The 23,268-nt window shown below is 43.0% G+C and overlaps 1 protein-coding gene across 2 annotated transcripts in view; it reads left to right on the plus strand.

Annotated features, from left to right (window-relative positions):
- Positions 1 to 23,268, plus strand: part of COL24A1 (collagen type XXIV alpha 1 chain) — a 554,101-nt gene that overhangs the window by 498,926 nt on the left and 31,907 nt on the right. For both annotated transcript variants that reach the window (XM_029618163.1, XM_029618164.1), the window contains exons 53-55: positions 8,559 to 8,594; positions 20,383 to 20,418; positions 20,532 to 20,558. In XM_029618163.1, the coding sequence (XP_029474023.1) occupies positions 8,559 to 8,594; positions 20,383 to 20,418; positions 20,532 to 20,558 (99 nt within the window). The remainder of the gene's footprint in view (positions 1 to 8,558; positions 8,595 to 20,382; positions 20,419 to 20,531; positions 20,559 to 23,268) is intronic.

Below are 23,268 nucleotides of genomic sequence, written 5' to 3' on the forward strand. Positions count from 1 at the left end.
CCACCCCAATATGTTTAAAAGTTTTAGCACAGGCCCAGTGCCTCCTCAGCCCCCCATATCTAAAAAAAAAAAAAAATTGTCATGACAAGTCCTGCTGATCTCCCTCTCCCCCCCATCCCCTACTTCTAAAAACACTGTGGCCAAATATCCCTGCCCTCGAACTCCCAAAAGTGTTCCCAGTGCAGTGCGGAAGGAGGAGAGGCTCTCTTACCTCCTCTCATGCTTCTGAATATTAAACTGCTAGTACGGCTGACAGGCGCCGGCACTTAATATTCATTTATTCACGTCACTGCTGGTGAAGCAGCCAATCCCCCGTTCAGCATTCAGTACTCAACAGGGATAGGCCTCTTCCTTCTCAGTGAATGCTGAATGGGGATTGGTCTCTTCATCGGCCACAGTTTTTCAAAGATAGGAGATTGGGGGGGGGGGGGGGGAGGGATCAGTGCCACTCACCTGACAATTTTTTTAAATATTGCAGGGCAAAGGGGGGATGGGGACACTCGACCCAAGTTAAAATAATTTAACAGATTGGAGGGCAATCACTAGTTGCTTTTTCTATATCTGGCTTACTTTAGGATACCTTTCTTATGAAGTCAATATTCAAAGGGTTTGTCCAAGTTACTTTTCAAGTTTCCTGGACAAAACCCAAGATTTGAATATTTACCCTCATTCCCCAGCTAAAGTTTAGCTGGATAAATCATTGCCTAGGACTGCCATGTTCAGAGCAGACATGGAAATGGGAGGTGTGGGCACTAGGAGTAAGGCCTTCGTCCCTTGATGTCCAAGTCTTTAGATACAAGAGAGCTTCTCTATATTCCAGAGACTTGGAAGAACTAATTGTTATCGGGGATAATCATCGGTAAGCCTAGAGGCTCCATACCTGTTATAACCCTGGCTTCAGTTAAACGGTTTAGTCAGATAGCTGACTAAAGGAGGAACCAGTGGCACTCCCTGCATAGAGAGGCCTTTACTACATCTTGACCAGCAGGTACCTGGGGTCTTGGTTAGCACAAGGGGACAGCCTGATAGTTATTGGTAATAGATCCAGGATAATGCATATGAGAAATATCTAGTAGTAGCCCCTAGAAGGGAATGCCCGGTGTATCCATGTGGGGGATTGCCTAAGAAGAGGTCTGCTGTTTTGTGTGGGGACCCAAAGAACAGAACTGTCAGCCCTTCCTAGGAGACCTGAAATAAATAGTACTATGTCCCTGACCTCTTCTGAAGGGGTACAAAGGGCCCCAAAACATGTGACTGACTAAACTTAACAAGCTACCATCACTCCCAAAGCTTACACTGAGAACAAGAAGGAAGTCCACCTGAGTGGCAGCCAAGCACCCAGAACAGAAGCCTCTGTGAGGGAGCAAGTCAGGGACCCAGCAGCCGAACCCATCGTCCTGGACTTACCTCCCTGAGGAAGGGAAAGAGATGCCTGAACAGATTACTCATAGCTTCTGAAACGGCCCTTACCAGGAGCAGTATTGGAGAGGCTTCTGAAAAGCACCCTTAGCCATCCTCTGAAATTTGGTCCCTAAACTTTCAGGACTACTCCAAAGGACATATAATCTCTTAACTATAGAAAAGGTTGAGACTGCAGTGGTGACCACTCTGTGGAGGGGCTCCAGAAAAGCACAGCTGTAAGCACAGTAGCTCCATCTTGAACTTGCCTGGGCCAGGCCATATGGGGGATCTGAGCAAAGGAGCTCCTAGCATCACTCACCTCCACCGTGTGAGACTCAGCAGCCATAAATCCATTCAGGAGCTGCGGTTCATGATCTCCCCCCCCCCTCAGCACACTGTCACCTGTTGGGAAGGTCACCATAGCCGCCTCTGACAGATGCTGGACCCAACGCAGGACTCGAGCCACAAAGTCATTTCACATAGCTACCTGTGGAAAACAATTATAGAAGAAAGAAAGATTGTTTAAGCAGAGGCTTAATCTTTATCATGGGGGACCCTGAATGTTGTGCGTCCATCCACCAATTGTAGTCTTAAAAGATGAAGAGAACCCCCCACCAGGTGATCCAATACCATATCCTTCTCTTCCCAGGGAAGGGAATATAGAGCTTTCACCATCTTGGCCACCTTAAGGCTGGAACCAGGTATGTCATACAGAGAAGATCCCATCTCCAATAGTCAGAAATAGCAGGAAACTCTTGGGGGGGTGGGGGGGAGGGCTAAGAGCACCCAGGAATAAAGGATTCCTTTACAAATCACTGCCTCTCATTGTTCATCCAAGAGGTGCAGGAGGTCATGCCCCATAATTAAGAACATAAGAACATGCCATACTGGGTCAGACCAAGGGTCCATCAAGCCCAGCATCCTGTTTCCAACAGTGGCCAATCCAGGCCATAAGAACCTGGCAAGTACCCAAAAACTAAGTCTATTCCATGTTACCATTGCTAGTAATAGCAGTGGCTAATTTCTAAGTCAACTTAATTAATAGCAGGTAATGGACTTCTCCTCCAAGAATTTATCCAACCCTTTTTTAAACACAGCTATACTAACTGCACTAACCACATCCTCTGGCAACAAATTCCAGAGTTTAATTGTGCGTTGAGTGAAAAAGAACTTTCTCTGATTAGTTTTAAATGTGCCACATGCTAACTTCATGGAGTGCCCCCTCGTCTTTCTATTATCCGAAAGCTTAAATAACCGATTCACATTAACCCGTTGTAGACCTCTCATGATTTAAAACACTTCTATCATATCCCCCCTCAGCCGTCTCTTCTCCAAGCGGAAAAGTCCTAACCTCTTTAGTCTTTCCTCATAGGGGAGCTGTTCCATTCCCCTTATCAATTTGGTAGCCCTTCTATGTACCTTCTCCATCGCAATTATATCTTTTTTGAGATGCGGCGACCAGAATTGTACACACTATTCAAGGTGTGGTCTCACCATGGAGCGATACAGAGGAATTATGACATTTTCCGTTTTATTCACCATTCCCTTTCTAATAATTCCCAACATTCTGTTTGCTTTTTTGGCTGCTGCAGCACACTGAACCAATGATTTCAATGTGTTATCCACAATGACGCCTAGATCTCTTTCTTGGGTAGTAGCACCTAATATGGAAGCTAACATTGTGTAATTATAGCATGGGTTATTTTTCCCTATATGCATCACCTTGCACTTATCCACATTAAATTTCATCTGCCATTTTGATGCCCAATTTTCCAGTCTCACAAGGTCTTCCTGCAATTTATCACAATCTGCTTGTGATTTAACTACTCTGAACAATTTTGTATCATCTACAAATTTGATTACCTCACTCGTCGTATTTCTTTCCAGATCATTTATAAATATATTGAAAAGTAAGGGTCCCAATACAGATCCCTGAGTCACTCCACTGCCCACTCCCTTCCACTGAGAAAATTGTCCATTTAATCCTACTCTCTGTTTCCTGTCTTTTAGCCAGTTTGTAATCCACGAAAGGACATCACCACCTATCTCATGACTTTTTACTTTTCCTAGAAGCCTCTCATGAGGAACTTTGTCAAATGCCTTCTGAAAATCCAAGTACACTACATCTACCAATTCACCTTTATCCACATGTTTATAAACTCCTTCAAAAAAGTGAAGCATATTTGTGAGGCAAGACTTGCCCTGGGTAAAGCCATGCTGACTTTTTCCATTAAACCATGTCTTTCTATATGTTCTGTGATTTTGATGTTTAGAACACTTTCCACTATTTTTCCTGGCACTGAAGTCAGGTTAACCAGTCTGTAGTTTCCAGGATCGCCCCTTGAGCCCTTTTTAAATATTGGGGTTACATTAGCTACCCTCCAGTCTTCAGGTACAATGGATGATTTTAATGATAGGTTACAAATTTTTACTAATAGGTCTGAAATTTCATTTTTTAGTTCCTTCAGAACTCTGGGGTGTATACCATCCGGTCCAGGTGATTTACTACTCTTCAGTTCGTCAATCAGGTCTACCACATCTTCTAGGTTCACCATGATTTGGTTCAGTCCATCTGAATCATTACCCATGAAAACCTTCTCCAGTACGGGTACCTCCCCAATATCCTCTTCAGTAAACACCGAAGCAAAAAAAAATCATTTAATCTTTCCACGATGGCCTTTTCTTCTTTAAGTGCCCCTTTCCAACTGACCCCCCTCACAGGCTTTCTGCTTCAGATATATTTAAAAAGTTTTTACTGTGAGTTTTTGCTTCTACGGCCAACTTCTTTTCAAATTCTCTCTTAACCTGTCTTATCAATGTCTTACATTTAACTTGCCAACATTTATGCATTATCCTATTTTCTTCTGTTGGATCCTTCTTCCAATTTTTGAATGAAGATCTTTTGGCTAAAATAGCTTCTTTCACCTCCTCTTTTAACCATGCCGGTAATCGTTTTGCCTTCTTTCCACCTTTCTTAATGTGTGGAATACATCTGGATTGTGCTTCTAGGATGTAATTTTTTAACAATGACCACGCCTCTTGCACAATTTTTACTTTTGTAGCTGCTCTTTTCAGTTTTTTTCTAACTATTTTTCTCATTTTCTCAAAATTTCCCTTTTGAAAGTTTAGCACGAGAGCCGTGGATATGCTTACTGTCCCTCTTCCAGTAGGGAACTGGAGCTGTGCAGGCTCTTTTGTGCCCAAAAGAAAATATATAGCCCCCCCTTCTCTCCCCCCAAAATGTTCCTGTTCATTTGTCGGAGGAAAGAGAGAGGTAAAGAGTCTGGCGTGCTTAATTTATTATTTATTTTTGGCACAATAAAATGTCTGCTGATCTAGCCAAACTGGGAATGCCGACCAGGCTCTGTTCCATGTGCACTAGAGCGCTGCCTTGCAACATAGAAGCCAGGGCTCGATTAGGGGAAACCACCCAGTTTTGCTCTTGACAGGTTGCTGACACACTGCAGGTCACATCCACCCACCTGGTGCCTGCCTGCTCACAATCCAGGCAGAATTCACCCGCTGACGCGCTGAGTCACCTTGATTTACCTGCGGCATTTGCCTCCCTCTTTTTACAGCCAAATGAGAAGCCAGCAGAGGGAGGGAGAGGAAAGTATGATCATCGCAGGCCCCCATGACTGAATCCAGATCTGGCACAGCACCATAGGAGACTAGGAGGCCTTCCAGGGAAAAGGCCATGCTGCAAACCCTTTTTTTTAAACTGCATCTCTGTTGCTCTCCCAGCATAGGGGGAGAGTGTGCTGTGTGCTGTCAATAGCTCCTGCTGCCTGAGCCACCAAGGAAACAAAGTCACCTGGGACCACCTGGTGCTTGACCCATCAGTACAGGAACTCAGACCCCAAGTGAGTCAGCTCCCAAGGGGAAAGGGAAAATCATTCTCACCAGGACCATCACCCAGATCACCCCCAAGACTAGGACTAAGCTTCATCAGGACACCTGAACCTAAAGCCATCCCAAGAGAGGTCTATGCTCCACCGAGAGTCTGAGCCTAACAAGCTTTCCCAGGAGTGGCCTACATGTAGCTCCAGCATCAGTTTACATGTCTGCACATCTGCTGAAGACACAGAAATACTGAAGAGCTAAAGACAGCTCCAGACCCCTACAGAGGAAGTGAAGTCAGCTTTGAATTTTTTTCTTTGTCTCCATCTGCTGGCAGGCGGGGGCATAGCCCACTTCTCTGGACAGGTCTGGCTTGAGCAGTAAGGAAACTGATTATTTTGGGGTACAGGATAAAAATACAACTTGTTGGTTTGTTAATATGGATTTGTAGAGTTATAGACTTGTTACCCTGTAGAATACATTATTCTCATGAATTATTCTCTTCCTTACTTATTCTACCATATTGGTTGGGGTTTTTTTATTTTGAAAACAATTTTTAAAATACCTTACATAAAGAAAAAAAAAGAATAAATGACAAGGGATGCTAATGCCTAAATACCTCAGAATTTATTTAATGGACGCAATCCATCAAAGAGCACATGTAGAACTACAATGAGTATAATATAAAATGTAATGGAAGCAGAAGAAATATGATATTGACAGGGTTCCTGTATTCATTACACATAGAGGTTTGCAAGCAAAAACAGATTTAGTACTAAATGCCTTCCATTGTAATAGTCAGGACATGCCAGAAAAGGAAGCAGGCACGTTTTTATAGTGGATAAATAGTTTCTGAATGAAGTCTTAAGTATAAAAAGAAAAACAATTTAAAAGCAGTGAATCTGTCTGTCACTGACATGTCACAGATAGTATTTCTTAATACAGAAAATTGGTAGAAGCTTGTAAGAGAGAGGAAAACTGGGAGGAAAATTAGCACCATTGGTAGGAAAAGCAGATTTCACAAGCATTAGATAAAAGGACTATAGAGTTACATTGTCCAGCCATACAGTGACAGAGGCTGCTACTGATAATCACATGTGGAACAGATGTTACAACATCTTTTGTGTTTCTGGGAATTTTAAAAACATTTTACCCTGGTCATCCCCAGCTCTCCGACACTGCCCCTCCCCAGAATCTATTTATTAATTTATTTAAAAGGCATGAGGTGGAGATAAAATAGATACTTTTTTTTCACACAGAGCATAGGAAAATTTATTTTTCACTGATTGATAAAGAATTACAGAAATTAAACCAGGAAGAATGGGTTCCTATCCTTTGTGAGTGGTGGAGATAAGAGTGGTTTTTCACTGCAGAGTAATAACTTACTAACTTGCTTCGAGGAAGTGACGAGCTTAACTACTAATAGTTATTTAAGAGAAATCCAATTTAAATTTTCACATAGGGCTTTTTTTCTCCCAAGAAATGGCATTTAAGGCCCATATTGTTTCCACTGCGCATTGTTTGAAATGCACACTGGATAAGGGTTCTCTTACTCATGCATTTTGGTCTAGGATCTTGTTTTATATTAACAAACTGATGGGATGTCTTATTCCTTTACAACCAGAACTCTTATTGTTTGAAGTCGGCTTATTCAAGTATGCTGGGAAAATAGGGGAGAGGTTCTATTTTATTGGCATGGAGGGAAGTCACATCACCGTCTTCTTGGCAATGGCGTAACGCTGAACATAATGTGATGTTTATGGAGTCGTTGGCGTCTTACTCGTCCTTTCATTCCAGGACTCGATTTCTGGAAATGTGGGACTTATATATACAAAGCCTTTCTAGCAAAGCTAGGAATTTAATTTTGAATACCCTGTAGGGAAATCTTTAATATCCACACTAGATATTACACAGGGACTGGGGATAGGGGTGGAGGGGTGCGTTTAGATAGTAGGAGGGGAGAGAAGATTTAGAATATACAGAAGGGATCGGGCATACAAGAGTTCGATGCCTGATCTAATCAATGAAGATTATGATTTGATACATGTCGGGTGGATATGTAGTGTAGGGAGAAAAGTGACAATTTTATATTGACATATATCATGCGACTGGTTGTAATGTTTTTTTGCACAGTTTATCGGTATTCTCATGTTGGGGTAGATTTTCAAAGGGTTACACGCATAACCCTTTAAACCCCCTCCCCCCTGCACACGACGAGCCTATTTTGCATAGGCTCGGCGGCGCGCGCAAGCCCGGGACGCGCGTATGTCCCGGGGCTTTGAAAAAGGAGTGGGAAGGGGGTGGGGGCATGGGCGGGGCACCGGTCCAGGGGTGGGACCGAGACCTCCGGCACAGCGGCCCTGCCGGAGGTTTGTGCAAGTTACGCCTGCCAGAGGCGTAACTCCTTGAAATAAGATAGGGAGGGGATTTAGGTAGGGCTGGGGGGGTGGTTTAGATAGGGGAAGGTGGGGGGGAGCCGAAGAAAAGTTCCCTCTGAGGCCGCTTCGATTTCGGAGCAGCTTTGGAGGGAACGGGGAAAGCCATCGGGGCTCCCCTAGGGCTCAGCATGCGCAAGGTGCACAAGTGTGCACCCCCTTGCATGTGCCGACCCCAGATTTTATAACATGTTAGAAAATCGGGTGTACATTTGTGCGCGCCGGGTAGCGCGCACAAATGTACCCCGCACGCGCTCGTTTAAAAATCTGCCCCGTTATGTACTGTACATTTTGTCTCTCTTTTTCTGTACTTTCACTTGAAGTACTCTTTGTTACTGAGCAGATATTAATAAAGATGTTGAAACATAAAAGGCACGAGGTGGTTTACATAAAAACATACAAAGTCATCAGATAGCGTGCCTCGGAAGCTTGGTGGACTCTTGCTGGCCTGAGGTCTAGAGGACCATTTCCTCTCAGGGACACCTCAGTGCTTTTCACTAGCTGGTAGGGGCCACCACAGTTGCAGCAGCCAGGAAGGCCAGATGAACCAGTTTGTTCAGATCTACCATCGTTAACCATGTTACCAAGACTTCCCTCCGTCCCCTGGCCTGAATACATCACCTCCAGTGCAGACAGTTGTGGGACATGCACCCTGTCTTGCACACTAAGATCCCTTGCCGTGAAGTGTTCAGCACTATGAGCCGAGCCCTGGCCTGGCTCCTCTGTACGCAGTTTTGGAGATTTTTTACTAAACCAGCTTCTCTGAATAATTTTTCTTTTTTTTTTTTTTGTATGTATGAAAATGTTGCAACTCCTTATGTAGATTACTTCCTAGTTACAAGAATTTGAATAATCAGATTGTATATTATTATTTCCTTTCAGGGATCCAAAGGTGAAAAAGGCTCTAAAGGTGAAATGGTAAGACTGAATGTAAAGAATTAAATGTGCAAGACATCTTTTCAAACGTATTATTTATTTATTTTTTAAATGTGTTTTTACATTCACTGTACAAATAAGCGAAACACAAATTACAGCGAGAATAATTAAATTAATAAATTGTAAAACAGAATTCAATAAAATCGTTAACCCGTATAAATATACAAATTCAATATGGAGAAGGAAATCACCTTAACCAAAATCTTGCGCACCAGATAATACCATCACAGAGAGAGGAGAAAAAGAAGAAGAATCCATGAGGGATGCAAAGAGATAAAGAGCACCATCCCCAGGCTATGGCTAACTTCACTTAACATCGGGGAATTGGGATTTCTCTGAAATGAAACCAGCCTATGGATCCCAAAATATAACACTTCTATACAATTTAAGATGTTCAGCAGACTGGTGACTGTGTTAGCTTCCACAGCAGAGCGGTGAGCTTTGCCCTTACATTTTGGCATTGGCTCATCAACACCAACAAAAAGATTTTCAAATCCCAAGTGTAATCTATGAAGGGCAGAAACTCGGGAGCAGCGGGACATACATTGCGCAGCAGTGGCCATCTTGCCCCTGACATCTTCCCTTAATCTGTCATTTCTGATAATGTAGGAATAAAGTCTGTGAGGAGCCGAGCAGGCTGCCTGCCCCATGGTCCAAGCTTTCTCCCAGGCCGGCCATTTTAGAACAGTGCAGCAAGATCTTGTCCAATCCTGGGCACACAACGTCCACCTTGATATCCTGTCATGCGCCACTGGAGAAGCAACAGAATTGTCGTCCTGACCTAGAATTCCTTGCTGTGGTTGAAATCATTTTAGCAAAGTGGGAGAGTCAGTTTTTCCACTGTAACAAAATCTGAGAAGGATACTCTTAAAGAACAAGATGACAACATTAAAATATCTGGTCACCGCACTTAGAGAGCAGTGACACCTCTTGGCACCTACAATTCCATACGTGAGTCTGAAGTTAGGAAAGACTGGGCCACTCCAGAATTAGTTGGTAAATTGGAAAACCTACTGATGTTCAGAATTTACGAAAACCATTCCGCATAAAAGTGATATCCTAGTTCTACGCCCCACTACAGTTGCTTAATGATTGAAAGTGAGAAAAAAAATATACAGTAAGGATGTTGCTGAAAGAGTCTTCTTTGCCAATCCGCACCTAAATGAAAGTCTGCAAAAATGCAAGGTATCATTACAGCAATTAAAACAACTAGGAATACTCTCTCTGCATTTCAGCTTGCAAGTATTCTGTGCAGCTATCAACAAATTCAAACTTTTTTGAATCGTTGTGCTGTTATTTATTCTCAGTGTTATTTAAGCAGGGCAAGTATCTACATTAAAGTCTTTTTTTAAAATTGAACCTCTGCAAGTGTGAAGTGGTTGTTGAAAAGTAGGGAATGCGTTCTGTTAGAGCTCTGCAGTTTACTTATGGGTCTGGATCCAATTATCTAGTAGTTCTCACCATGTAAAAAGAGTTCTCTCGTTCTGCCTGTAATTCTCACCAAGTTTCCAGTTATTAATATCACAGGGGCCATATTGCATAGATCCTGTCCCCTTCACATGGTACGACAGCAGGGACCCTGCTGCTGACAATATACTAATTGTACTACAGCAAATTCCTTTCACGTCTATGGCATCCGTTCTCTCTGGGTACATTTCATTGCTTTTTTTCTATTCCAAAAGCATTAGAGCATACAGTATGTAACACCCAATAATTACCCTGTATCAGAGAGACCCATATTCAGCTGCTATAAAAATATCCAGCTAACTTAGCCTGTGTATTCAGAGGTGCAGGCTATCCTGAAGTCAGCCAGATAAGTCTGTCCAGCTAATTTTAGGACTGATCTATGGATACGTTATCCAGCTAACTCTGAATATTGGACTTAGTGCTAACTTTTTCACCTAACTCAGCTCCTCCAGTTATACCCTCACCCCACATGCTACTGTTTAGGCTAAGTGGTGAATGCTGACCCTGGGCACATATTCAGCCGCAAGAAACTTATCCTGCTAAGTGGCGCTGAATATGGACCTCCAAATGTAACACATTGGTATGGGTCACTGAAGCTACCAGAGGCTTCAGTCCATTTATCTAGATTTTCTATATTTTAGTAAAATGAAGATATTGCATATTTTGTTTTGTGTGCAAATGAAATTGGCCATGTGAAATAAAGGAACCAAGAAGGATACCTTCATAGTTAAGTGGCAGCTAAAACAATATAAACATAAGAAATAAAACTTTAACTATCTCGAGGAAACAGAGCTGAGCATTCCCCTTCTTACAGCAGGCATCCTTTCATTTCAGATCTTTGCACTTTCGTTGTGGGCTAGACTTGGACGAAAGCTGAGACTGTTTTGCATAGGATAGAACAGTCTGATGCCATCAGATTTTTAGGCATAAGGCACTTTGCTAAGTCTTTCACAATAAAATTAAAGTAAATGTACAAAGTACAGTCTAGAGAACACATCAGATAAGCAGGAAGAATGGCAACCTTCTAACTCTTGCAAGCTTTCTTTTTATTTTGGAGAGAGGGAGGGCAAGAAAGAAGGAGATTAAAAATAAAAGCAGTAAAATGAAGTGCTCATCTTAACCTTACTCTGAAAAAGCTATCTTGCCTTTATAATCACAATAACAGGTTATCAGCCATGTGTTAACTTCTTCTTCCCATCAGTTGCAAATTCATACAAAGCTATTCCCTTATCTGTATGTAACCCATGAATGGCACGGATCCTGTAACTGACATCCAGGGACACATAGAAAGAAATAGAAACAGACCCCTTTTGCACAGAGACACTGTGAAACTCCTCTCCTCCCACCAAATAGCTTTACTCTCTGAGGTTCAGGCTCCTAAGTGTGGGGATGAACAATAGTTCTTATACCCTGCTTCTTTGCATTTCAAGCCCTTTTTCCCACTCCTTGGTACACAGCACTAAACTTTACACTTCCCTGCATCTAAATAATACACAGAAGAATGGTGGTTTCCAACTTCTTTACTGATAGTTGATTAGATGATTAGATGCTATTTACAGTTAAACTCTCTTGGTAGTTTAAGTAAATAAATAATAAGATAGCAAGAAGATATAATAAACTTGTGACTCCAATTTGTCATCAAAGTCTCTGTTCCCAACTAGAAGTTCTTAGATTTTCACTGAATTCCTTTTGTTCTCCAATTTCTTTCTCTAATATCCTAGTAGATGGAATAGAGTCCAATCCTTCTTTAACCCAGAATTTAATTCTTAAATCTTCCCATTGAAAGTGGTTAGAATATATACAGTCTTAATATTTAATCAGAACTTAGTCCCAGATTTAATCTCTTCCAAGAAATCATTTAGACATCCTTTAACTCTTCAGACAGCACGAGAAGTGGACTTTACTCTTTCTTGATTCTTTTAACTCTTAGGCAGTGCCTGGTGGGCTCTTCTCACCCCTTCATGTAAGACTTCCGTCAATAGCAACATGGTCAATATCTTGTTACCTTTTAAGTTATATCTTCTTTGTTTCTTCTGTACTGCACTTTGCTGGAATCCCTTGCTTTAGATGGAATTTGTAACACCTCTATATCTTTCTGGATGAAAGACTTCCCACTTCCAAAGGTTTGGTATACTGACTCCCAGGTACCATGGGTTATCGACTCCAAGTGGAAAAAATATTAGATGAATCAAAAAGAGGGAAAAATCAAGCAAGAAGCTGGAAGGGTGGAATGAAACTTCCATGCCTCTAAAAGGAGGAGAATAGTTCAAAGAACAATTAATGCAAAAATATTCTTCCTCTGTATCAGGTCACTGTCAGGTCTATGCTCTGCAGGAAATATGGCAGGTAGCAGGTCTTCCTTACCCCAAATCCAGCCTGCAATACAGGAACGCCCCAGTCCACTGCTACCAGGGGAATTGGCTCTCACAGAGAATTCTCAAAAATTGTCTAAAAAAAAAAAAAAGAGTCCAAAGAAATACTTAAAAGACTGGAATGTCAAGTCAACGGAAGGCTGACTCCTACATAGGGACTCTTCCTTACTCCCGTCCCATAAATTAGGAAAAATTAAAGCTAGAGACAGAAAGCAGCTTCCTTGAAAGAGTAACTGCATGAGGATAGACTGTGCTGTGGGATGATAAACAGGTAGACCACACCACCTACATGTTCCCACAGGGGGGAGCAAAACCCAAACCTCTCTCACTTATTTCCTCATTCAACTTCCCCAGCTTAATGGAACATTCCTTTAGTAAGAGGAAACCCAAGGTCCCTTACATCTACAAACATAAGGGGTCATTTACTGAGCTGCATTGGGGCTTTACTGCATAGAAGACAGCATTTAACAGTGGTAAATGCCTGAATGCACATACAAAGCATGGTATTTCAAATACTGTGTGTTATCTTTCTTCCTGAAAACCCGATACAGCATAGATATTAAAATGAGCTGATATGCATGCAACTCAGCTTATTAATAGAAGATTTGATGCAAATTAAATAATACGGATTGCCTCAAAATTCACATACTACATTATTTGATTGAAAGCAGGGCCAGTGCTAGTTTTGTTTTTTACTGCCCTGTGCAAACAATTACTATGCTGCCCCCCCCCCCCCAGTTCATTCATCTCCCTCTAGTAATCTAAATTAAGAAATCTGACATTCCTCCCTACCCAGGTCTACTCCCTCTCTTCTGGAACCCATGGCCAGATGCCGTGGATGCACTTTAAAAGCCCACCCACACATATACACACACAATTTTAAAAAATGACGGTAATTTTCAAACCGGCGCGCACGTGCACATTTACACCCAGTGACGCTGTATTTTATGACTTCTGCACACACATGCACGCATGTTATAAAATAGCCTGGCCTTGCACACGTGCGCCAAATTTTGTGGGCACACGCATAGGTGCGCAAATCCTGCTTCTGCAATGTAAATCGGAGGATTTTAAAAGGGGCACGCTGACGCTAGTCCCAGTTTCACCAGTTTGCCCAGTTACAAGATAGGTCTTCCAACCCCCCCTAGTTTAATAGCCTTCACTCCCCAGTTAGCTCTGACCCTTAAAACCCTACAGATCTGCCTGGCTTTCCTTATTTTTGAACTCACGTTTCATCCATCTCAGAAGTAGAGTCATGCAGCAGGGAACTTTCGTTATCCCACTCAAAATTGTTCCATCAGAATCCTAATTAAAATGATTCACCCATACAATGCGTCCCCATGGCTACACGTACACATATAAACCACACTTCTGAACATTATCTGGCCTCGCCCAGAGCACAATGCATGTACTTTTACCCCCTGCGACAAGTACACGGTCATCTACCTGCAGCTGAGAAAAGGGGTGCTCCCAGGAATGAGGGGGTGGGCATATGCACAGATATGCCTCTTTGCCCCTGTTTTGTACATAATCCCCCAAATTGGGCAATTTGATTGGTTGATTTGGGGCTGACTCTGCTTATACCTGCATGAATCACCCTGTATAGGTTGATCCTTCTGCCTGGAACAGACCTTTTGTCTGTTTTACCAATAGTCTCCATTTCATTCTATTCTCTCTGCATTATAACAGAATGCAACACCTAAACCAAAACATGTTACAGGACGTAACTATGAAAGGAGTGAGTACAAAGCTTGGAGTTTGGGGCTTGGACTTGTAATGCAGGCCATTTGCTTAAGAGGATTAAAGACACACCAAAAGCTAATTAGTGAATTCTCTGCTTGCATTACTGCTAAACCTCTGTAGAATTACACTTTCTTTATTTTTTCTGATCTCACAGGATTTTTAGCAGCAATCCTATGCATGCCAGAGCATTGCGCAATTTTCCAAAGCCATAAAATAAACCATTACATGTTATATTCCAGTTTTCTTATTAAAAAAAAAAAAAAAAAAAAAGGAAAGCCATAAAAGCAAGTTTTCCATAGATAGCAGGATCAGTTAGCCATGCTGTTTGGGTGAAGTCATCGGCGCTCTCACGGACACTATTTCAGGAAGCAAAGCTTCGAATGCTGCTGCGTCTGCGTGGTTCTTTCCGCGCATAGCGCGCCATCAGTCTCCTCAGTGGTATTGTAAAGCTGAAGAATGGCCGTGGCATGAACTGTAAGGTTAGACAGGTCATGTCCAGGGAGGAGGGCGGGTATGCATAGCTAATTCATCCTGCTATCTACGGAAAACACCGTTTACGGTAAGCAAACTTGTTTTTTTCCGTCAATAAGCAGGCTGAATTAGCCATGCTGTTTGGGAGTCCCAAGCTCCAGGAAAAGGAAATTGCTGGACAGGGATGAATTCCCAGGTTAGTGCGCCATCTCTGTGTGCCAATGCGGAGCAATCGTTCATCTCCTTTCTGTTGCTATTATTTATTTATTTATTTACCCTAATTTCTCATTGGACCTGTCTGCCTTCCCTACCTCGTGCAACAACACCGTGTGTCCTACTCTGCTGTCAGATGCTGCCAGTTGATCTAGGCAGTAGTGAGAAGTAAAGGTATGGATAGTTAACCAAGTAGCCGGCTTGCAAATGTCCTCTATGGGAACATGTCAGATATGAGCAATGGAGGATGCCGTGGCACATACTTGGTGCACTTTGACAGGATCCTGTGGTAGAAACAAATGCAGTTCGTAATCCAGTTGGAGATTGTCCTTTTTGAGACCACTACACCCAGTGAATTTGGAATGAAGGAAATCAATAGCTGTGGGGAGTGGCGATGAGGTTGAGTCCTTTGTTTGTAATAAGCTAGAGCTCTTTTGCAGTCCAGAATGTGGAGCAATGCTTCTCTCTTGTTACTATGTGGCTTGGGAAAAAAAATAGGTAGGGAAATAGCTTGATTGATGTGAAAAGCTGAGACCACTTTCGGAAAGAATTTGGGATGTGTTCTGAGCACCACTTTGTCATGATAAAACTGTAGATAGGGCAAGAAGTGTACCAGGGCTTGAAGTTCACTTACTCGATGAGCTGAGGTGATAGCTACTAGAAAAACCACTTTCCACGTAAGGTACTTCAAGTGGGCAGTCTGAAGTGGCTCGAAGGGAGGCTTCATGAGCACAGAGAGGACTATGTTCAAGTCCCAGGGCACCGGTGGTGTTTGAATCGGGGGGTGAAGGATGAGAAGACTCCTCATGAATCGAGATACCAGGGGGTGGGATGCCATGGAAAGGTCTTGATTTATGTAATGGTAGGCAGCTATCGCACTCATATGAACTCTAATAGATGAAAGGGCTAGAACTGATTGCAAGAGATGAAGAAGGTAAGTAAGGAGTTTGTTTGTTTGTCGAGGAGAAGGTTGAAACTAGGTTGTCCTGGTACCATTTGATGCATCTTTTCCATTTCAAGGAATAATTCCTTCTTGTGGAAGGTTTCCTGGTGGCTATGATGACGTATTGAATGCTCAGGGAAAGAGCTAATTGTTGCAAAATTTTGCATTCAACATCCAGGCAGTCAGGTGGAGAGAAGTGTGGAGAAGATGAAGAAGGGAGCCACCATCTTGAGTCAGGAGATCTGGCACGTGACCCAGATGTATTGGTCAGTCCAATACATCTGATTCATGTATCTGCACCAGATACGTGAACCAGTGTTGACTTGGCCAGGCTGGAGCTATGAGAATCATTCAAGCCTTGTCCAGAAGAAACTTCTGAATTGTTCTAGAGATCACAGGGATCAGAGGAAAGGCATAGAGAAAACCAGTTGACCAAAAGAGTAGGAAGGCATCCTGGGCTCTTCTTAAGTGGCTGGGGCGGATCGAGCAAAAGTCCTTGACTTTGAAGTTGTGCTCTGTGGCAAAAAAGGTCTAAACAGGGGAGACCCCACTTCTGGAAGATTCTGTTGGCTACTGAAGGATTTAGAGACCACTTGTGCAGGTGAAATATTCTGATCAGGTGGTCTGCTAACGTGTTTTCTATTCCTGGCAAATATGTCGCTCAAAGGGTTACCTAGTTCTCTACTGCCCATTCCCAGATCCAGACTGATTCCCTGCAGCAAATCCAGGAGCCTGATCCTCACTACTTGTTCATGTAGAACATAGCCACCTGATTGTCTGTGTGTATCATTAGGGTATGGCCTTTGAGTAGATGGGCAAAGGCTCTGTGAGCATACCTCACCACTCTGAGCTCCAGGAGGTTGATTTGATAGGCTTGTTCTGACAACGACCACAGACCCTGAGTTCTGTATTGAAGAAGATGAGCCCCCCCTCCCCTGCGTGGAGACATCTGTGGTGAGGACAAGAATGTGGGAGGGCTTCTGAAGGGGCATTCCATGTTCAGTACTTCCGGGTGCAGCCACCACTAAATGGCCCAGTGCATGGAGTTCGAGAGAGTTATTTGCGTTGTCAGAAACTAAAGATATTGGACCACTGGGATTTTAGGCTCCATTGTGTACGTCAAATGTGTAAATGGGTGTGACACCACATGAATGACGGAAGCCAGATGATTGAGGAGTACAAGCAATTGACGGGCTGAGACCTCCAGTCTGGGAAGTAATTCCATACAGTGATTCTGAATTTTCTCCACTCTATCTTGTAGCAGGAAGGCTTGGCCCTGGGTGGAGTCTATTTGCACCCATATGAACTGGAGGGTCTGGGTCAGTTTGAGTTCTGACTTCTTGTAGTTTATGAGGAAACTGAGAAATTCAAGGCATATGATGGTTGTTTCCAGATGGTTTTGTAACAGTAACTTCTCTGGGGATACTATTAACCAGTCTTCTAGGCAGGGAAATATCCTTATTGCCTGGCGTCATAGGTGAGCAACAGCCACAGCCAAACATTTGGTGAAAGACCTGGGGGCCAAGGATAGACCAAAGGGGATCACTTTGTACTGGTAGTCCATCGAGGCAACTTGGAAGCAGAACTGCCAAAAGGAAGGGTGTATTGGAATGTCGCGTGTATATATCCTTGTGATCCAGAGAGCACATCCAATTGTTCTGCGGGATGAATGGGAGGTCTAGTTTGAGTCAAGTCATCTTGAATTTTTCTCTCTGGATGTGCTTATTTAAGGAACATAGATCCAGAATGGGATGAAGTCCTCCGAACCACTTTGGTATCAGAAAGTATGGGGAGTAGTAGCCCATGTTGATCTTGTGTTTTGGAATTGGTCAGATGGCCTTCTGCCAGAGTAACATTTGAACCTCCTGCTGAAGGAGAGGTAACTGGGGAAACATCTCTCGATCCCCTGGGAGGACAGGGAAGGGTTGATATTGTAGTGAAATCCAGATGATAACCCTCTCTTTCTATGTTGAGAACCCAGCGGTCTGTGGTGATCCGAGACCATTCTGAAGTAAAGTGACAAATTCATGCTCCCACTGGGAAGAGCAGCTGTGGCTGTGCTGATTTCAAAAAGACTGAGAGGGTTTTTGAGTTGTGTCTGAGACGGCTTCTTTGTTTCCATTCTCTCTATCGTGGCCTCTGCTGAGATTGTTGAGGCTGTATGTGAGGCTGTGTAAACTGTTGATAGGGTTGCAGACGAAAGGACTGAAATTACTTAAAAGGCCTCCTTTGATAATATAGAGATTTCCTATATGGTTGGTAGAATCTCCTAGATGTGGACTGGGGTCGGATATGGAAGACAATGTCTGTACTGCCACAGTCTGCTCCTTGATTTGGGACACTGTGTCCTTTAATTGATCACCAAAGAGATTGTTTCCCGAGCAAGGGAGCTTCGATAGCTTGTCATGGAAAACTTCTCTGATGAAACTGGAGCAGAGTCAAGCCAACCGACACACTGCAAGTGCTGTGGCAGATGTGTGGGATGAGGTCTCGAAGGACTCATACACAGCTCTCAACAGGTGTCTCAATCCTTCTTCCATGTCATAGAAGGGTTGCAGGGTGATCGGTTGACCTGTTTCCGAGTGGAGGAATGGTTTTAGTGATTGTAAGTAGGCATGTGAATCGGAACTGGAATCGGTTTCGGTTTCGTGGACCATCGGGAAATTTTGTTTCCCGCTGTCCAAACGTTTTTTTTTTTTATCAGCTGCGCCCGAGCCAATAAACAAAAAACCCACCCCGACCCTTTAAATCTAATTCATTAGAATCCCCCACCCTCCCCAAAACTTTCTTAAAGTACCTGGTGGTCCAGTGGGGGTCCCGGGAGTGATCTCCCGCTCTCGGGCCGTTGGCCGCCAGTAAACAAAATGGCACCAATGGCCCTTTGCCCTTACCATGTGACAGGGGCTATTGGTGCCATTGGCCGGCCCCTGTCACATGGTAGGAGCAATGGACGGCTGGCGCCATCTTTAAAAATGGAGAGGCAGAAGCCGGCGACCCTGGCGAGGATGGTACATGACTGGAAAGGGTGTCACCACTTGGGCCTGGAAGGTCTGGAGGCAGTATGGTTGGGGTCCCAAGATGAAAAAAAGGTTCCATACAATTGTTGAGATCTGATGCATGGCTTGTTGAGACTCTGGCAACAGCAGGTTTGCAACCAATGCTTGATCTCTGCCCTCCACAGCTGGGTGACCATTGTCCCGTGGGCTAACTGCTGCAGATAAAATATCTGCAGGATCTTTGCTTACAATCCAAGAGCCCTTCTCTGATGGAATCAACTTAGGTCTTGTCTCAGGTTTCTCTTGCATAATAAACCGTGATACATGGGATCGGTTAGTCAGGCCAGAATAAACTGGACAGCCTCCTGAGAGGATGAGGATCGCAAACTAATTGTTACTGGAACTGGGGGAAACACCCAAGGTGGTTGAGATAAAATGTCCAGAATGGGTTCCACTCCCCTGCCCTTGTGCCTCTTTTGGTGTGAGGATTCCTACGATCTTGAGATTCGTAGTCCTTTTTATGAGTTGAAAGAGACTTGTGCCGCCTCTTATTTTTTGACGATGAAGCATCATGTCCTGTGTGGTGCAATGCTGTTTATGCACTGGTGGGTGAGTCGTACATCTTGGGGCGTTCCATGATAGGCATCAAATGATGTGGTGCCGGCACCATCCTGGGTGGCTACGTCGATGCATCGTGTATAGCTCTGTCCTTCAGGCAGACAAGTCATCTGATGCCTGCTTGGATGCGTCAACGGTGACGCAGGTGTTGGACAGCACTGTCGACGCAGTTTTTGAGGGGGGGTTGCTGTTTCAGACCTTGACCTGGGTTTTATAGGTACTGTAGCGACCTTTTTACCCACTTTTGCCTTGGCTTTCAATTTTGCCTGTGGCTCCAATGAGGCAGACCATCGAGGGACCTCATGGGACTTGCCATGCGCCCCCAGCAAAGATTGAGTTGAGCGTTGTGGAGAAGACGCGTAGGAGCCGGAGTGGCCTGCTTCTTTTTTGTGGAGCTGGATGATTTTTTCAGCCTGCTGTCTTGTGGTCCTTGGGGACATTCGACCACAGTCCCTGCAGGCGCTTGATCATGGTCAGGGCCTAAACAGACAGATAGCAGTAGTTATGATTGTCAGTGGCGGACATTATGTGTCTGCATTGACAATATTTGAAGCCTGTTTTTTTGGACATTTTGGAGCATTGAAAAGTGCTGTTGTGGAATCACTGACGCAAAAGAGGTTTTAAGAGACAAAAACATGGCTGCGCAAGAAGACTGAAAGAACAAAGAAAAATCACGTCCGTGCCCAAGCACGGAAAAAATAGCACTGAGGAGACTGATGACGAGCTACACGTGGGAAGACCCGCGCAGTCGCAGCAGCATTCAAAGCTTTGCTTCCTGAAATGACATCTGCAAGAGCGCCATCAATGACGTCACTCAAAGAGCATGGCTAATTCAGCCTGCTTATCGATGGAAAATAAGCCATTACATGTTATATTCCAATTTTCTTATTTAAAAAAGGAAATTTGTATTTTATAAACATTGTGCTGTGGGATTTCTTTTGTCCTAGGGCCCTCAGGGACCAAAAGGTCATCCTGGTCTACCTGTAAGTAAATAACATTTTTAGTATGAGACTTGCATGCTTCCAGATGAACATGGGCGAATACTGTTTTAGAAACCTGTCCTGTTTAATATGAAATTGGTCTCCTTTTCTTCTAGGGTCCACCTGGATTACCTGGCCCAAGAGTAAGTTTGAAACTAATGAAGGATAAATGTACTTTAAAGTTCAAAGACACATTTCTAAGATGCTGAATAACTGTGAAGGAGGCTTTCATTGAAGATTGTAAGCATATCTTGGACTTTTCTTTAACAGCTAATGTATACAATTGGATTCAAAGATACAGCAAAAACAAAATGAGTATCTAAGATGCACCAGATAAAAGCAGAGCGTGATGGGCAATTGCCTTTATAAAACTTTGTGACCTATGTAATTCGTTTCTTTCTTGAAGGTGATGCCAATGTTTCTACTCTCTCTTCCACTCTTGTCCTAGTCACGGGGTCCATCTGGTGCACTTTGGCCTTGAATTCATTAATGCTTCTGTGTGGAGGTCCCTTCCTTTTCTGTCCTCTGCATCTTGCTGTAAGTCTTAGGTGCTCTGTATGAAATCTACAACTCCAAACTCTGCTGCAGCAAAGATGAAAGAAACTCAGCAGAAGGGAAATCTTTCTTTTGCCAGTAAGGGGACCGCCGTCCCTGTCTGCACTGGGTCAAGGCCTGCCGGTACTTTATATCTGCACACCTAGCATGAGTTTTCCAAGGGAAGAGGACCCACGGACTTTCACATTGAAACGTGCTGTGTGTGCTTGGGCATTTGCATCCGCATTTTCTGGGGATATTTTTCTATGCCCGCAGGGATGGGTTTGGGATTTTGCCGTGTCTAGACACTTTTGGTGTTTCCACTCCTCCCGTCGTCTGTAAAGGTCTGTTACAAATTGTAGCCGGCCTGCTGCCCCTAAATGCTTGCCACCATAGGCCCAGACATAATGGGTGCCTATTGACAAATCCAGGGCTGCATGCAAAGATGACGCTCACAGAGCTGTGAAAGTGCAATTTGTGTATGTTGTTTTCCTTCCCCCAACCTAATCACACTCCCAGGAAAGCTACCTCCTAGTTAAACGTCCCCCGGTCATCCAACCCCCACGCATACTTTTAACTACACTGAGGGCAGTCTTCAGATAGTTAATACCCGTTGCCTAGGTAAATGGGTTGAAAAAAGTGCTTTCCACATTAACAATAGAAAGAATTCATATGTTGAATTATCCCTTTGTCCTCATGCCTACTGCTGGATAATTTTGTATATTCTTATTTATTTTAATTATTTACCAAAACTTGATTTCCCATTTCACACTGTGAAACCTCAAAATGGGTTACAATTAAAACAGTAAGTGTAAACAATTTAAATAATAACTACCCAATCCATCCTAAATCATTCCCAAATAACACATCCATAACCCATACCTAACAACCCCATGCATAAAAAAGAAACCAACTTGATTCACCCAACCCCTCCCCCCTCCCGCCCACCAACGGTATATTATACCTTTACACGAGACCAACTTAAACAGCTTAGGGGTAGGTCCTAAGGTGTTAAATTGGGTTTGAAACATGCTGAATAATCGTCAGCAGAGTATAATGATAAATGAAATCCATGCCAAGGATGGGGGGGGGGTGCGTGATCAGTGGAGTGGCTCAAAAATCAGTCATATCCAATTTTGTTTAATATTTTTCTAAGTGTTATTGCAAAGGAGTTAGCAGGAAATGTTTGTCTTTTTGCAGATACTAAGTTCTTGAACAGGACAAACATTCTAAACGAAGTAGAAAAAAATGAGAAGTCAGGGCTGGTTCAAGTTTATTAAGCATCCTAGACAAACCTTACAGACTTGCAACCCGCTTCTTGGTCACGCCCTCCCCGACAAAAAAATTAATAATATGCATTTATAATAACAGATTTTTTATGAAAAAGAACATTGAAAATACAATCTTTTGAAGTAAAAATATCATTTACAACATGTATGTGCTATTTTCACACAGTACTGTGGTACCAACCAGAAAACTCTGCAAAAAAGGCACTTGAAACCTATATAATATTAAGCCTTTTATAACATGTTTAGTGTGGGTTTGGCCCTCAGAAAGCCATGACTAAACTGAATTATAATTACTATAGAGAAAATCTCCCATACCTATACAGCACTAACTGCCAGCATTCACATAACAACACTGCAAATATTACACCAGGGCCTATCAATACACCTCCTACTAAAAAGAACAAGCCAAGCTGATACAGATCTCAACTCAGAAACTGCACACTAGCAGAATACTTCACCTTAATCATACGTGCAGAACCCAGCCAGAGCCTCACCAAATACAGAATAAAAAGACCATAAATTATAAATAGAAATATGGAGACAAAAACTGAACTGGAACACAGAACAAGCCATAGGAACATAAGAAATTGCCATGCTGGGTCAGACCAAGGGTCCATCAAGCCCAGCATCCTGTTTCCAACAGAGGCCAAACCAGACCACAAGAACCTGACAGTTACCCAAACACTAAGAAGATCTCATGCTACTGATGCAATTAATAGCAGATTGTGTATGCTGTGTAGCACTACAAAAACAGAAACATCACAATTCCTCATAAACATCAAACAATAAATAAAAAATATAAAACTTTAATAATAGTAAAACCATACTAATAAAGAGTAAATATTTCAAAACAGCTGACAAAGAAATAATATCCAATAATTTAAAATTCATATAAAAATGTTTAAAAATGTTCCAAAAACCAAAAAAATATTTCAGAACAGCAGACACATGAAGTAATACCCAATAAGTAAAATTAATAATGATAAAAATATCTCCTGCTCTCCATACCTGGGAGCTTTTGATTACAGCC

This window comes from Rhinatrema bivittatum, chromosome 10 (assembly GCF_901001135.1).
Source record: "Rhinatrema bivittatum chromosome 10, aRhiBiv1.1, whole genome shotgun sequence".
NCBI lineage: Eukaryota > Metazoa > Chordata > Amphibia > Gymnophiona > Rhinatrematidae > Rhinatrema > Rhinatrema bivittatum.